Here is a 16737-nt window from a genome sequence, read left to right as displayed (position 1 = left end):
CACTTTGAGAGGCCAAGGTGGGCCGATCACTTGAGGTCAGGAGTTTGAGGCCAGCCTGGCCAATATGCCGAAACCTTGTCGCTACTAAAAGCACAAAAATTAGCCAGGTGAGGTGGCGAACGCCTGTAGTCCCAGCTACTCAGGAGGCCGAGGCAGGAGAATTGCTTGAACCCAGGAGGCAGAGGCTGTAGTGAGCCAAGATCGTGCCACTACACTCTGGCCTGGGCAATAGAACGAGACTCCGTCTCAAACAACAACAACAACAACAACAAAAGCAAAACCCCAAAAAAAACAAAAACAAAATGTACACTTTACTCCTCAAAATTTGGAGTTGGCTGGTCCTGTATTTCCAGTTGAATTATTATTTGCATCATGATGGCATGACTAAGGCTTATCATTTTTTGTATCTTTTTTTTGTATCCCATGGTTTCCAAGGAGGTTTAAAATGAAGGCATCCAGCAGAGTGTGGATGGAGTAAAGACCAGGACCTGGGACACTGGAGGAAGCAGGCAGGGACTGTTGTCAGCTGCGGGATTTGAAAACACAAACTCCAAGGCTGCATTTCAGAAAAGCCTCCAATCTACTGTTGGGCCTTGGCAGCATGGAGGCAGTTCGTGGCATTGGCCAGGGAGGGCTGTGTGTCCCCTCCCAAGATCCTCCTGATCTCTAGGGTTTGCTGTGCTGGTGGCAGGGATCACAAAGACTAAGACATGACCTTAGCATCTCACAGTGTGTCAGGGTTGACAGACCCATAATCAGATACTAGCAGTCTAGTGTGCTGTCAACGAGAATAGCAAAGGGTGCTCCAGGGAACCTAAGAGGTCAGGGAGGGCATTCTGGAAGGGGTGACGTATAGCCTAGGTCTGAAAGGACAAGTCTCAGGGACATCAAGTTTATGCCCATCTTTTATTTATTTTTCATTTTTTGAGACTGAGTCTCGCTCTGTTGCTGGCTGGAGTGCAGTGGCATGATCTCGGCTCACTGCAACCTCTGCCTCCCAGGTTCAAGCAATTCTCCTGCCTCAGCCTCCTGAGTAGCTGGGATTACGCGCATCTGTCCACCACCATGCCCAGCTAATTATTTTGTATTTTTATTAGAGAAGGGATTTCACCATGTTGGCCAGACTGGTCTCAAACTCCTGACCTCAAGTGATCCGCCCTCTTCAGCCTCCCAAAGTGCTGGGATTACAGGTGTGAGACACTGCACCTGGCCAGTGTCCAGCTTTTTACCATTTATTTTTATTTCTAGAGACAGGATCTCATTCTCTCACCTAGGTTGGAGTGCAGTAGTGCGTTCAGAGCTCACTGCAGCCTCAATCTCCTGGGCTCAAGGGATCCTCCTTCCACACTCTCCTGAGCAGGTAGGACAACAGGCATGCATCCCGTGCCTGGCTCACATCTTCTCCCTTTCACCTTCACATGACTGGCTCCTTCTTGTCATTCTGGTATCACAGCTTAAATGTCACCTTTTCAGGAAGGCCTTCCCTGACCACCCCATGGAAAGTAGACTCTAGTCACTTCTGGTTTTATTTTCTTCAAAGCACCTCTCTGTAGCTGGTCTTGTTTATATGGTGGTCTGAATTGTTTATCCATCTGTCTATTTGCTTGCTGTCCGTGGCCTCCTCCAGAGTAGGAGCTCCAGGGAACAGAGACCTTATCCATCTGTTCACAGCTGTGTCCCCAGTGCCCTGGGTCTGCAGTGCATACTTGATATTTATGGAGTGAAGAAGATATGTGCCAGGTGATAAGGGCAGAGTGGAGGCGTGCGAATGGGGAGGGCATCTCTAGAATGCACTGCGCAGGTCAAGATGGAGAAGGAATTTGGCTTTGACACCAAGATGGGGATGGACAAGAGGCTTAGCCTGAGGTACAAACGGGAAAAGGGGGAATCTAGACAACCTTGAGGGAGAAGTTTGACTCAGACAAGGAGCAGGTATGTGGGGTGGGAACTAGAAGGGACATCCAGTCCATGGAAGGGTATTATCAGTACTTTTTTTTTCTTTTCTTTTCTTTTTTTTTCTTTTTTGAGACAGGGCCTCACTTCGTTGCACAGGCTGGAATGCAGTGGTGTGATCTTGGCTACTGCTCACAGGCGGGGCTGGGCCCGGCCCAGCCTCAATCTCCTGAACTCAAGTGATCCTCCCACCTCAGCCCCGCAAGTAGCTGGGACCACAGGCATACGCCACCATGCTGGGCTAATTTTTAATTTTTTTGTAGAGACGGTGTTTCACTATGTTGCCCAGGCTGGTCCCAAACTCGGGGCTCAAGTGACCCTCCCACCTTGGCCTCCCAAAGTGTTGAGATTGTAGATGTGAGGCACCTTGCCTGTTTTTTGTTTGTTTGTTTTTCCCTAGAGACAATGTCTCAGTATGTCTCCCAGCCTGGCCTGGAACTTCTGGGTTCAAGTGATCCTCCCTCCTCAGACTCCTGAGTGTCACTGGGACTATAGGCCTGTGCCACTGTGCCCAGCTATTATCGGTATCTTTAATAGGAGGAAGACAAGAATGTTTTTAGACTGACGATCACCAGCCCAAGGAGACCGAGGAAAGTGGGGGACACCTGGAGCAGGACCCTTGAGGAGACAGGAGGGGAGGGAGCCACAGAGCCCTGGTGGAAGCATTGTCTCTGACTGCTGGAGGGCACCTGTTTCACTGTGTCCAGATGGAGGGAGAAGCGAGTGGGTGCCAGCTACAAAGTCTCATTGCATGCAGTGCAATGGATGTGGTGGTCTGAATTGTTCCTGTCACTGAGCAGCAAGACCAGCTGGTGTAAGCGGTGGGGAAGAAATGGAAGGTGGTTGGGCAGGGGCCAGGAGTCAAGCAGTGGATATAGCTAGGGAGGGAAGTAGGTGAAGCCAGGAGGGGCTGGTAGATGGGGCAAAGAGGAAGGTATCAAGGGACTGGAGGAAGAGCAATACATAGTGGGATTGTAAAGGTGGAAAGGATAGCAGGGTTGGGTCTGAGAGGAGGGCACCTGGTCTTCGGATTTCCGAGATGGAGCAGTTCTGAGGGATGACACAGCCCAGGCTGTGACCCTGAGACCTGATGGCTGAGGTGGAGTGGAAGGTCATTGGAGATGTGGTGGAGGACGTAGGTGACCCTGTGCTACATGAATTCCCTAGAGGACAGAAGGGTTGAGGGTGGAGAGGAAGTCAGAAGTGAGCTTGCAGGAATTGAAGGAAAGCACCCAGGAGATTGGACAATGAGGAGGTGTGCGGGTCTCAGAGGGCAGGGGGCACACAAAGGCTAAACAAAAGGAGGAAGTTGACCGTAACCTCCCTGAGGACAAGACTGGCATTCTCGGGGCAGGGCCATGTTTAGTGACGGCAGAAGGGAGAGAGGAAGCTCCTGGGAGCACAGGGGGAAGGGGAGCCTGAAGCCAGAGCCAAGGCTGGGGCTGCGAAGGACAGATGGCCGGTGTTAGGGGCGGAGACTGGCCTGGGATGTGAGATTGGGGTTGGCCGGGCTCCAGGCTCCCCGGGGGCCCCTGTTGAAAGTCTGTGGGCGCTGGCCTGGGCGAAGCCGCGGTCCCCTGCCTGTGGACTCAACTCTGCGCTCTGCTTCAAGCAAACACACTAGGAGAGGAGTCAGGAGACGAGGAACTGCGGGGCCCCACCTAGCGCGGGCAACTGCTGTCCATCCAGGGAGGGCCCAGGCCTCTCTCCGCAGCTAGCTTTGAAGCAGGGCCCCCGCTGCCCCTCTGTGTGACCCTGGACCCTCGGGAGGCCTCCCGTGTCCCCTTTTGAGAGGCTGCCCTACTTGGCCCGGAGAACACAGCGAAGGGCACCTCCTGGAGCCCAGTTTAGGGACAACACAGAAATTCTGGAAATTCCAGATTCTTTGTGGGGAGCCTCAACGGGTCGGGGTCGGGAAGGCCTGGCCGGGCTCCGCCGGCAGGGGGCGCTGGGGACAGGGGGGCGAGGGGCGCGGACATCCGTCGTGGGGCGCTGCCTGCGCCGGGCCCTGCCAGCCCTTGAGGGGAGCGCGGCCTGCGGGGCCGAAGAGGCCAGGGCCGGTGGGGGCGGGACGGGGCGGGGCCGGGGGCGGGGGAAGGAGCCCGAGGGGCGGGGCGGGGGCCGGCAGCCGCCCTCCCTCACCCACCCTCCCTTTCTTTCTTTCTTTCTTTCTCTCCTTCTCGCTCTCTTGTCTTTTCTTTGCCTCTGCAGCCGGCCAAGGGGGCGGGCCCTGCAGCCTTTGTTGCCCGCGGACCGAGCACAGCCGACCGGAGTCTGGGCCGGGTAGTCGGGAGCTGCACGCGGGCCGTGCATGTCCTGAGCCGGACCTGGGACCAGGCAGCGACCGGACGGGACGGACGAGAGCGTGCGCGCGGGGTCACCCGGTGGCCGCCCGGTCCCTGCCATGCCCGGGGGCCCGAGTCCCCGCAGCCCCGCGCCGTTGCTGCGCCCCCTCCTCCTGCTCCTCTGCGCTCTGGTTCCCGGCGCCCCCGGACCCGCACCAGGTGGGTGTCCGCCCCTCCCCGGCCAGCCAGCCCTGCCACCCCTTCCCGCTCCCCAAGTCTCGGTTTAGTCCCTCCTCAGCTTTGTGGTACCCGCGCCGGCCCCGCTCTGCCTGGCGGTGGTCGTGTCTTCTGCTCCCAGGGTATTAGGGGACAGGGGTGGGGTCGGGCCGGCGGGGGAGTGAAGCGGCGCCTCTGGGGAAATTTCCTCAGCCCTTGATCAGCTACTGACACTGTCTGTTGCCTGCAATAAGCCCCTTCCGCTCTTCGGGCTCCGGTTTCCCCACCTCGGGTGCAGCAACGCGCCTCGCTCCTGGGAGAACTCTCGTCCGAGTGGGCTGGATGGAGCGCAGTTTACCCACTGAGGATTTGGTTTCTCACACTCCTTAGTGGGGCTTTCCTGGAAAGCGGGCTGTCCGGGACACCGCCGGCGAGGGCGCCAGGTCGCAGGTCTCCGCGGGTCCCCGCCGCCCCTCCCCCCCGCCCCCCGCCTGCTCCCGCCTACCGCATCTGGGCTGCTGGCGCGGTCCCTGGCGGCCTGGGGGACCGGGTCTTGCGCGGTCCTTGCACTTCCTGCCTCTCCCTCCCCCAAGTGTGAAGACGCCGGGAGTGGAACCGGGAGCAGGAGCTTCTTTTCCCGGCCATGGGTTAAACTCTCCCCGCCCAGCCGGGCCGGCCTCCGATGAGCCTCTGGCCTGCGTCCAGACTCTTGTTTGGCGGAGACCTGCCGGGCGGCAGCGCTGCTGGCGCGTCCAACGCAGCGCAGCGGGCCTGGGAATTCAGTAACCGAGTATGTAGGAGACCCCAGGCCCAGTGCTCAGGGAGCTCCCAGTTAGGGGAGGCGGTGGATAGTTGGGAGAGCCCTGCAATAGAGGCGATCGGCAGGCTTTGTAGGAGAGGAGGGGCATGAGGTTGGAGAGACTGGAAGGATGGATGGATTCTGGATGGGCTGTAAGGGCGTGGAGGGAGTGGGGGCCTCCCCTGGGGAGCATCAGTCGGGGGACTGGAGTAGGGTTACTTGCTGGGACGGAGTCGACCTACCTCCCCACTGGAGGGATTGTGACTAGAAAGTAGTCTGACATTTACTCTTGGTCTCAGAGGTTTGGGAAGTCAATGAGGGGAGCTGCTGATGAAAGCAGTGTTTTGGGAAGATTTGGTCTAGCAGCCATGTGCAGAGTGCAGAGGGAGCGAACATTTAATGAGCACCTACTGTGTGCCAGCCTTACGGGTTATTTCTCATAATCTCCACAACAACCCTGCAAAGCAAGTGATGGAAAGGTCTTTTATGGACCGGCAGACAGGCTCAGAGTAGAGCGACCTGTGGGTTTGGACTCCTGAGCTTCCTGAATGAGGCCTGTATTTTCCACTGTCCAGAACTGGGGGCTGAGGAGGATGAACCGGGCTATGGGAATGAGAGAGCAGGAAAATGCTTCCTTCAGGACTTGGGTCCAGGCCCCCTGGCAACTGTGCGAAGAGCTGGGTACGGTCAACCTGGTGGTATTCTTATGAGGATTAAATGAGATACTGAATATGTCAGTTGCTCAGTACAGGACACAGTGACTACAATGTAGTGGTCATTATTTTTATTAATCTGCCAGGCCAACCCAGGACTCCCCAGATGACCTGGACCTGCTATTTGCGGGTGGAGGCAGGCCAGGCACTCTCCTCTACCTAATCTGGGCACAAACACTCCAAGGGTGGAGTCTGTCTCTAGTGTTCCCATAGATATAGAGCATGGGGTCCTCCCCGTTCTGCACTCCCTTGGGATTGGTGACTCTGAGGCTGCTGGCCTGTTTGTCATTTTCTTTGGAGCCCAGGACCTAAGCCTGGGGCTCCTCCTCCTACTGAATGTTACCTTCTTTGAGACCAAAGGGCTCATCCTGGGCTCACTTTTAGGAAAACATATCCTTTTTCCCCACTTGTGACTAACCCAGGGACCTGCTAGGGTTTCTGAGGCTGGAGCCCAGCCATGTCTCCTCCTCATGCTGTATGGCACATGTGAACCCTGTGTGCATGTGTTTCTGTGCGTATTAGGACTCACAGAGGAGGGCATTCACATACCACCCCCCACCCTGCTGGGTATTTTTCCTTCTTGGCATGAGCTGTGGGTCATTTGAAGGGCTGGATTGTAACTCAGGTTCTTGATAGGGAGGTGAGGGTAAACACCATCTTGGCATTTCTTTGATAGAAACTCCAAAGTGACAGTTCTGTCACCCAGGGGAGATATTAAAAGTTTTTAACACCCAATGTGGCAGGAGCTTGGTCCAATCAGAACAGACCTCCTGACTTGGCAGAATAGATTTGGCCATGAATCTCTGGCAGTCCTCCTGAATGGCGCCTGTTGCCATTCCACTGTCACTTGAGCTCTGCAGGCTCAGTTCTGATGCAAGCACATGACCATTTGAGACTGGAACCTGCAATTACTGCTTGCTGGCACTGGGTGGTGCTAGTTTCAGCCACCAACATCTCTACTGTGGTCAACTGTAGGCTACAGTGAAAGTTACTTATTTTTAAACTTACCCCTGCACTCTTTGAAAATATTTTAATGGAAAAACAATACAAGTTAACTATAAAAAAAATTAATGCTGGTGGGGTGCAGTGGCTTATGCCTGTAATCCCAGCACTTTGGGAGGCTGAGGCTGGCAGATCTCTTGAGGCCAGGAGTTCAAAATCAGCCTGGCCAGCATGGTGAAACTCTGTCTCTATTAAAATACAAAAATTAGCTGGGTATGCTGGTGCATGCCTGTCATCCCAGCGACTCAGAAGGCTGAGGCATGAGAATCACTTGAACCCAGGAGGCAGAGGTTGCAGTGAGCCGAGATTGCACGACTGCATACCAGCCTGGGTGACACAGGGAGACTCTGTCTCAAAACAAAACAAAACAAAATAAAAAACCAACCAACAAACCAAACAAACAAAAACTAAACAAAACAAGAAAAAAATTATTGCAATAAAAGTGGCAACATCCTGTAAGTCTGTTCTTTTCTTGTTGATTGAAAAAGATGTTTCAGACCGGGCACAGTGATGCACACCTGTAATTCCAGCACTTTGGGAGGCTGAGGTAGGCAGATCATTTGAGCCCAGGAATTCAAGACTAGCTTGGGCAGCATAATGAGACCCCATCTCTACAAAAAAATTAAAAAATTATCCAGGCCTGGTGGTCCACGCCTGTGGTCCCAGCTACTTGGGAGGCTGAGGTGGGAGGATTGCATGAGCCCAGGAGGTCAAGGCTGCAGTAAACCATGATTGCATCACTGCACTCCAGCCTGGGTGACAGGGTGAGACCCTGTCTCAAAAAAAAAAAAAAAAAAAAAAAAAAAGAAAGAGAGAAAGAGAGAGAGAGAAAGAGAGAAAGAGAAAGAAAGAAAAAGAAATAAAGAAAAGAAAAAAAACCTGTTTTGGTTTGGTTTGGTTTGTTTGTTTTTAAGCCATTAGGCAAACAGATAAAACAACACGTTTTTAAAAGAAAAAGCTAAGTATACGTTAGAAGTTCTCTTGCTAATTTTCAGTTATAACTTAGCTCACATTTGTTATGTGCCAGCTATTGTTGTAAGCACTTACATGCTAACTTATTTAATTCTTACACAACCAAAGAGAGCAGCTGTAATTATTATCATCCCCATTTTACAGATGGAGAAACTGAGATTCTGAGTGGTTGAGTAATTTACCCATGGTCTCACAGATATGGGTAGCAGAGCTGGGATTCAAACCCAGCCTGTCTGGCTCTAGAGCTCACTAATCCGAATGCTTTTTACCTGCAGCATAGCTCTACTTAGCCCTGTCCACATTTTTGAACTTAATAGGATGCTTCTTTGTAACTCATCTGGAATTTCTGTCTTGCAATATTTGCCTAGGATCTAGAGCAGGTATTCTCAACAGGACTGTACATCCCTTGGGGCATGGGTCCTTCCCCAGAGATACTTTATTTTTTTAAAGCTTTTGGGGCCTTTCTCCCCAGTGGTTGATTCCTCAGTTACATACCTGCTTCCATCCCCCAACCACATGCATTTGAGGACAAAACTTGCCTAAAAGAGTGTCATGGAGCTCCTCCAGTTGAGAACTTTAGAGCTAGTTGGCATCAGTGCCCCCTGACCTTCAGCTCATCTTTAGCTGCCTTGGCTGGGATTGTCCTTGCCCTGGGAACCAATGTTAATACTCACTTAAAACAAATCTTGGAGGGTGGGCATAGTGGCTCATGCCTGTAATCCCAGTACTTTGGGAGGCCGAGGCGGGTGGACCACCTGAGGTCAGGAGTTTGAGACCAGCCTGGCCAGCATGGCGAAACCCCATCTCTACTAAAAATACAAAAAATTAGCTGGGCGTGGTGGCTAGCACCTGTAATTACAGCTACTTGGGAGGCTGAGGCAGGAGAGCTGAACCTGAGAGCTGGAAGTTGCAGTGAGCCAAGATTATGGCATTGTACTCCAGCCTGGGGGACAAGAACAAAACTCTCTCTCAAAAAAACAACAAAACAAAACAAAACAAAACGAGCCTTGGAATTGTAGTCTCCGCGAATTGTGAACCTTGGGAAAGTTAGGAAATCCCCCACTGGAAATGAACCTGGGAAGCAGTTCTTCCCTATCTCTGTCATTTTCGTCTCCTTGACCTGGGCTCCCCTCCTCATGTTTTTCTGGCCTGGATTTTCCAAGCAGATGAGGAAACAAACCCAGAGACATGCAGTGACTCAGATTATACAACTATTAAGTGGCCCACTTGGGCCTGCCCGGGGTCTTGTTACTTTCAAAGCCCATGCTCTATAATGCATTATTTTGTCCCTCCATTGCCTTCCATTTTACAAAACACATGCCTGGGCCAAGATTAAACTTCTTGTTGCCCATTCTTCTGGCTTTTCCCCCACTTCTCTGAGGGTTTACCACACAGTGCCCCTACCACCAAGAGGCCCTCCTTGTCTTCACTGTTAAATTAACATATGTTAAGGGCCATCTCAAATGCATCCTCCTTGATGAAACTTTTCTTCATTCTGATGCATTCATAAGGTGTCATCCCCTCCCCTTGCTTGGACCTTGTCAGCACTGTGCCAGAGTGGGGGTCTTGGATCTACCACACCCATTTTTCTGTTTTTTTTTTTTTTTTTTTTTTTTTTTGTGTGTGTGTGTGTGTGTGTGTGTGTGTGTGTGTGTTTGGGGGGAGTCAGAGTCTTGCTCTGTCATCCAGGCTGGAGTACAGTGGTGCAGTCTCTGCTCACTGCAATCTCCGCCTCCCAGGCTCAAGTGATCCTCCCACCTTAGCCTCCGGAGTAGCTGAGACTACAGGCATACAACACCACGCCTGGCTAATTTTTGTATTTTTTGTAGAGATAGGATTTCACCATGTTGCCTAGTCTGGTCTCCAACTCTTGAGCTCAAGCAGTCTGCCCTCCTCGGTCTTCCAAAATACTGCGATTACAGGTGTGAGCCACTGCATCCAGCCATTTCTCCATTTGAAGGCAAGGATGGTGTCTTATCCACTTTCCTGGACTTTGGAGCACCTAGTGCACCCTCACAGTTAGTAGCCAAGGGTCACATACCAAATGCCATGGACTAGGCAGGTAATGTAAATGAGCAAACGAGGTGGGCAGGGAGACAGATTTTTCCTGAAACGTGGGGCCTCTTGGCCCATCTCTTGTTTTCCCACTTTTGTTAGAGACTCAGTTCTTTACTGAGTGAAAGGAAACACAAGCATGATGGGAAAGGGAGCCTACTTGCAGCCACAGTACTGGGAATGAATAGGGAGTGGTGGGGACTGAGGACTGGGGAGCATAGGCCCTTCCTAAAGGGAACTCACTGCTCCACCCTGGCCACTTCTGCCAGGCAGAAATTTAAGCCTGACATGGATGGATGATAAGACTTTTCAAGAAAAGCTGAAAATTGAGATTTTTGTACAAGATCATGTGATTTTTTTTTTTTTTTTTTTTTTTTTTGAGACGGAGTCTCACTCTATAGCCCAGGCTGGAGTGCAGTGGCGCCATCTCAGCTCACTACAAGCTCCGCCTCCCGGGTTCACGCCATTCTCCTGCCTCAGCCTCCCGAGTAGCTGGGACTATAGGCACCCGCCACCATGCCCAGCTAATTTTTTTGTATTTTTAGTGGAGATGGGGTTTCACCATGTTAGCCAGGATGGTCTCGATCTCCTGACCTCGTGATCTGCCTGCCTCGGCCTCCCAAAGTGCTGGGATTACAGGCGTAAAGCCACTGTGCCCAGCCCCAAGATCATGTGATTCTTAAACATTGGCAGTTGACTAAAACGTTTTTCAGTATTTGTGTCAGCCAAAACAAACCAAAAAATCAATAACTGATCAACACAAGCAAATCTGCACGCTGTGATTAAGGAGTTGTAGTCCCATATGCCCTTATTAGGATGTCAGAGCAAGAAGTCTCCTTAAATCTTCCAGTCCGGTGGCTTCTGAATGCCAGCCTCTGAATTGGCTAGATCAGAATCCCTGGGAAGGTCTAGAAAAATACAGAAAACACACATTCTAGGCCCCCAGAGCCCTGGATCTGTGGAACCAGAATCTCTGGGCTGGGTCCTGGCATCTGCAGTTTTTCAGAGCTCTCCAGGTACTGTGATGACCAGTCAGGTTCACTCCCAGTGGGGGATTTCCTAACTTTCCTGAGGATCACAGTTCCTGGAGGCTCTTGGTAAAAACATAGCTTCCCAGTCCCTAGTCCTAGTTTCCTGGAAATGCTGATTTAGTGAGTCTGGGATGGGACCTGGGACTCTTTTTTAAGAAACTTATCTGTGAGGTCTGGAAAATCCTTGCACTAGTGGCCCGCTGAAGCTCAATGACAGGGAAGATTAGCTCAGAGCCACACAGCACGTTGCCCCAGCCTACCCAGTCTCTTGACTCTCAGAGAAGGCTCTTTGAGGCTGGCACTGCTGGGGCGGTTGGGAGCAGAGGGAGATGCTCTCAGCAGGGGCACAGCACTGGCATGTGCAGGGCACTCTACATGCAGTTTGGCAGAGGACAGACTGGAGGGCGGGTTTGGTTTCTGTAGCCTGCTGGGATGGAGCTTTGGACTGCGCAGCAGCAGAAGGAACCCTGGTGGGATGTCAGCAGGGCACTCAGGCATTCATGCGAGCCTGAAGAGTCTATTGTCGTGAACAGCCAGGATCCTGGGAGCTGGGTATAAATCCAATCAAGAAACTCCTGATTGCCAAGTTTCCTAACTGTGCTCTTTAGAGCCTGGGAACTGCAGAGAGGGAAAAGGCCGGGGAGGAAAGCATGGGTGCCCGGCTCTCCCAAACTCCAGCACATGAGATTTCTTTTGAGACTAGACCTGGTGGCCAAAGAGACTTGAGAAACGTGATCTAATTCAACTTTTTCACATTAACAATGGGGAAACTGAGGCCCAGCAAGGGCTGGAGTATTGAGAATATAGAGCAATGTTACTGAAGAGACTGAAATCATTTGGGGGACTTGAGTTCCAGTCTCAGCACTGTCATTCTTACTGTCACTGTGTGGCTCTAGGCCAGCCTGTCTACCTCTCTGAGCCTCCCTTTGCTCTCTCACCTAGGAAGCAGTCTGGACACCTTACTGCAGGTGTCCTAACCTGGGCTTCACAGCCTAAGGGACTGTGAACTCAGGGGATCCATGAACTTGAATGGGAAAATATTACGTATTTACTTTTTGTAACCTCTCAAAGAAATTTAGCATTTCCCTCAATTATGAATATCATTAGCAAATCCCAACAGCACCTGTGGTTTTGTTACCAATAGAACAAACCAAATATTTTTCTATCTCATTACGATTGTTGCACATATCTTGAAATAAGGTTTACGTTCATCACTACTTCAACATTTCCATAGTTGCCCGGCATAGTGGCTCATGCCTGTAATCCCAGCACTTTTGGAGGCTGAGGTAAGTGGATCACTCAAGGTCAGGAGTTCAAGACCAGCCTTGCCAACATGGCAAAACCCTGTCTCTACTAAAAATAAAAAAACTTGCTAGGTGTAATGGCATGTACCTATAGTCCCAGCTACTTGAAAGGCTAAGGGACAAGTATTGCTTGAACCTAGGAGGCAGAGGTTGTGTTGAGCCAAGATTGAGCTACTGCACTACAGCCTGGGTGACAGAGAGAGACTTTGTCACACACACAAAAAAACAAAAACAAAACCATAGTTGTTAAATATGCCACAAAATCTTGTTTAATTCCACACCCTACTTTTTAAATTATTTTTTGTTTTGTTATGTTTTGTTTTTTAGATAATGTCTCACTCTGTCACCCAGGCTGGAGTACAATGGTACCATCATGGCTCACTGCAGCCTTGACCTCCTGGGCTCAAGAGAGCCTCCCACCTCAGCATTCCAAGTAGCTGGGACTACAGGTGTGCACCACCTTGCCTGGCTAATATATATATATATTTTTTTGTAGCAACAAGGTCCCATTATGTTGCCCAGTTGGTCTTGAACTCCTAGGCTCAAGTGATCCTCCCACCTCATTCTCCCAAAGTTCTGGGATTACAGGTATGAACAACCATGCCTGGCCTTAAATTATTTGGATAACTATATTTCAGGATAATCAATTTCCTTGGTACTTCTGTGTATTTTATTTTATTTATTTATTTTTTGTGGCAGGGTCTCACTCTGTCACCCAGGCTGGAGTGCAGTGATGCGATCTCGGCTCACTACAACCTTCACCTCCCAGGTTCAAGCAATTCTCCTGTCTCAGTCTCCTGAGTAGCTGGGATTACAGGCATGCGCCACCAAGCCTGGCTAATTTTTGCATTTTTAGTAGAGACGGGGTTTCACTATGTTGGCCAGGCTGGTCTCAAACTCCTGACCTCAAGTGATTCGCCTGCCTCGGCCTCCCAAAGTACTAGGATTACAGGCGTGAGCCACTGTGCCCAACCACTCCTGTGTATTTTATTTACTGCATTTCAAAACATTGTTCTGAGGAGAAGGAGTTTGTGGCAAAAAGGGATAAGAATCCAGGCCTTACTGGGAAATCCAAGAGGACAGAGCAACAGAGAGGGGTTTTTAAACGGCAAGGGCCTGAGCAGAGGTCTGCCAATTTTTTCCATCCCTGGAAGCTTTCTTTAAATGAATTCTTGTATATAAAAGAAAGAAACCAGAGCTACTCTGTAAGTGGCAGTTAGGGGCCAGGGAGCCCCACTGGGGTGGTCTTTCTCTGTCTCCCCATTCCAGGAGGCCTGGAGACATTTGCAGAATGCTCACGCACCTGAGAGCACATTTTTCAATCCATCAGGCTAATAATAATCATAACAATCATAATTGCCATCATATTCCACCAGTGGCTCAGGCACTGCTAAATGTGGAGTAGCTCACCAGGTTTAATCCTCACAACAGCATCGAGAGTGTAAGTGCTGTGGTTATCTGCATTCTACAGAGTAGAATTTTGGTATTCAACAAATACCAAAAAAGGACTAAGTTCTGGACACTTCCTCTGACACTTAAATCTTCAACAAAGAATATAAAGGGCCAAGTGTGGTGGCTCACACCTGTAATCCCAACAATTTAGGAGGCTGAGGTGGGAGGATCAGTTGAGGCCTGGAGTTTGAGACCAGCCTGGGCAACATAGCAAAACTCCCATCTCTACCAAAAAAAAAAAAAAAAAAAAAAATTAATCAGGGCCAGCCTTGATGCCTCACACCTGTAATCCCAGCACTATGGGAGGCTGAGGTAGAAGGATTGCTTGAGCCCAGGAGTTTGTCTGAGACCAGCCTGGGCAACATAGTGAGATCCCATCTCTATTAAAAAAATTAAAAATAAAAAAAAATTAGCCAAGTGTGGTGGCACCCACCTGTAGTCCCAGTCCCTTGCTACTTGGGAGGCTGAGATGGGAGGATGGCTCAAGATCAGGAGTTGGAGGCTGCAGTGAGTTATGATTGCACACCTGCACTCCTGTCTGGGTGACAGAGCAAGACCCTATTTCAAAAAAAAAAAAAAAAAAGTGCAAAGAATATAGATTCTTGCCTTCCTAGACTACATTGGGAGGGGTGCGAGAAAACAAATAAATAGAAAAAATACTGAAAATGCTAAGTGATATGGTATGTCAGAAGTGCTATGGGGAAAAACAAAGCAAGGAAGGGGGATAGGGAGAGCCAGGGAGTTGCAATTTTAAAATAAAGTCATTAGAGGAGGCCTCATTGAGAAGGAGACATTTGAGCAAGAACTCAAAAGTGAGTGCTTTAGCCACGTGGAAAACAGAGAGAAGAGTGTTCCAGGTGTAGGGAACATCAATGCAAAATCCTGAAGCAGGAGCATGTCTGGCCTGTGGAGGAACTGCAAGGAGGCCAGTGGGCGGAGTGGAGGGAACTAAGGCGGTGTAGCTGGAAATGAGACTGGAGAGGTTACCTTGCCTAGGGCCTCGTATAGGCCAGAACTTTGTCTTTTGCTCCATGAGATGGGCACCATTGCAGGATTTTGAGCAGAGTAAGACCATGATTGCGCTGGTTTTGAATGAATCTTTCTGGCTTCTATATTGAAAACACGAGGGGAGGGGCACCTGGGGTAGGCAATAGTTGAAACAGAGAGACCTGTTAAGCTTGCAGTGAGCTGAGATCCGGCCACTGCACTCCAGCCTGGGCGGCAGAGCGAGACTCCGTCTCAAAAAAAAAAAAAAAAAAAAAAGAAGTTACCGCAGCAATCCAGGCCGGGCGCGCAGTAGCTCGCGCCTGTAATTCCAGCACTTTGGGAGGCCGAAGAGAGCGTATCGCCTGAGTTCAGGAGCTTGAGACCAGCCTGGTCAACATGGTGAAATCCTGTGTCTACTAAAAATACAAAAAATAGCTGGGCGTGGTCGCGTGTGACTGTAGTCCCAGCTACTCCTGAGGCAGGAGAATCGCTTGAACCCAGGAGGCGGAGGTTGCAGTGAGCCGAGATCGCACCACGCACTCCAGCCCCGGCGACAGAGCGAGATTGTCTCAAAACAAACAAACAAACAAAAAACCCCAAACACAAACAACAACAACAAAATAAGTTACTGCAACGATCCAGATGGAGAAACTGAGGCACGGAAAGATGAAATGGCAAAGTTAGTAGATAGCCCAGGGAGGATTTGAATCCAGATACTCTGACTCCAGCAGCCCCCTCTTGGCCGCTTCCTTCTTGTCTCTGGCCACCAGCAAGAACCCGGGTCTGCCCTGGGCTTAGGCGTTTGTGGTTCTCTCCCTGCAGGACGTGCAACTGAGGGCCGGGCGGCACTGGACATCGTGCACCCGGTTCGCGTTGACGCGGGGGGCTCCTTCCTGTCCTACGAGCTGTGGCCCCGCGCACTGCGCAAGCGGGATGTGTCTGTGCGCCGAGACGCGCCCGCCTTCTACCAGCTGCAATACCGCGGGCGCGAGCTGCGCTTCAACCTGACCGCCAATCAGCACCTGCTGGCGCCCGGCTTTGTGAGCGAGACGCGGCGGCGCGGAGGCCTGGGTCGTGCGCACATCCAGGCCCACACCCCCGCCTGCCACCTGCTTGGCGAGGTGCAGGACCCCGAGCTCGAGGGTGGCCTGGCGGCCATCAGCGCCTGCGACGGCCTGGTGAGTGCGCTGGGACATGTATACTTGGGGCAGTCTCGGGTGGTGGGATGTGGAGATTGGCTCCAGTCTTGCCATGCACTTGTCTGGTGGCTTTGCCCAGGGCACTTTTCCTCTGCCAGCCTCGGTATTCACGCCTGTAAAGGGGGAGTGACAACGCAGGCCTCGTTGATCTCTGGGACAGCACTTCTCAAAGTTTAATGTGAAGCCGGGTGGTGGTGCACCTGTAGTCCCAGCTACTTGGGAGGCTGAGGCGAAAGGATCACTTGAGCCCAGGAGTTCAAGGATGTAGGGTGTGATGATAGAGCTTAGCTGGTGATACAGCCAGACCCTAGGCACTAAAAAAGAAGAAGAAGAAGAAGAAAAAAAAAAAGATTTACTATAAGCTCAAATCACCTGCAGGCCCTGTTTAAACAGAATGTTTGCAGGGTAGGTCTGGGGTGGCGCCCAAACACTTGGATTTCTGAAACCGTCTCAGGTAATATTGAAGATGCAGGTCCAGAGATCCCACTTTGAGAAACTCTCTTTGACTGGACTAAGTAACCGAAAAAGCAATTGGCTTCTCTTCCCTGGGGCATCAGTTATGACTGTTCCTTCACAGGTCCCTTTAGGCTGCTCTTCTCCAGGAAAGCCACCCCTCACCCTGTAGCCATTCTGCAGGGTGTGGTGAGGAACCGCTTTCAGCCCCTCTGCCCCGATCAGCGTTCCGGGAAAAGCAGGCCTCAGCTTCCTGGCTTCGTCTGGCTGAAGGGTGGTGCTGGCTACTGCCTGCAGCCCTAATGGCTCCCTGACT

General features: G+C 51.2%; 1 protein-coding gene across 1 annotated transcript in view; it reads left to right on the top strand.

Annotated features, from left to right (window-relative positions):
* The first annotated feature begins 4145 nt into the window (after positions 1-4145).
* ADAMTS7 (ADAM metallopeptidase with thrombospondin type 1 motif 7) overlaps positions 4146-16737 on the top strand; it is a 53873-nt gene continuing 41281 nt past the window's right edge. Inside the window, exons 1-2 of the mRNA XM_050800037.1 lie at positions 4146-4457; positions 15592-15947. Of these exons, the coding sequence (XP_050655994.1) occupies positions 4358-4457; positions 15592-15947 (456 nt within the window). The 5' untranslated portion in view covers positions 4146-4357. The remainder of the gene's footprint in view (positions 4458-15591; positions 15948-16737) is intronic.

Source organism: Macaca thibetana, chromosome 7 (genome assembly GCF_024542745.1).
Source record: "Macaca thibetana thibetana isolate TM-01 chromosome 7, ASM2454274v1, whole genome shotgun sequence".
In the NCBI taxonomy this organism is placed as follows: Eukaryota; Metazoa; Chordata; class Mammalia; order Primates; family Cercopithecidae; genus Macaca; species Macaca thibetana.
The sequence above is the reverse complement of the archived record's forward strand: the minus strand, read 5'-3'. Positions and strand labels throughout refer to the sequence as shown.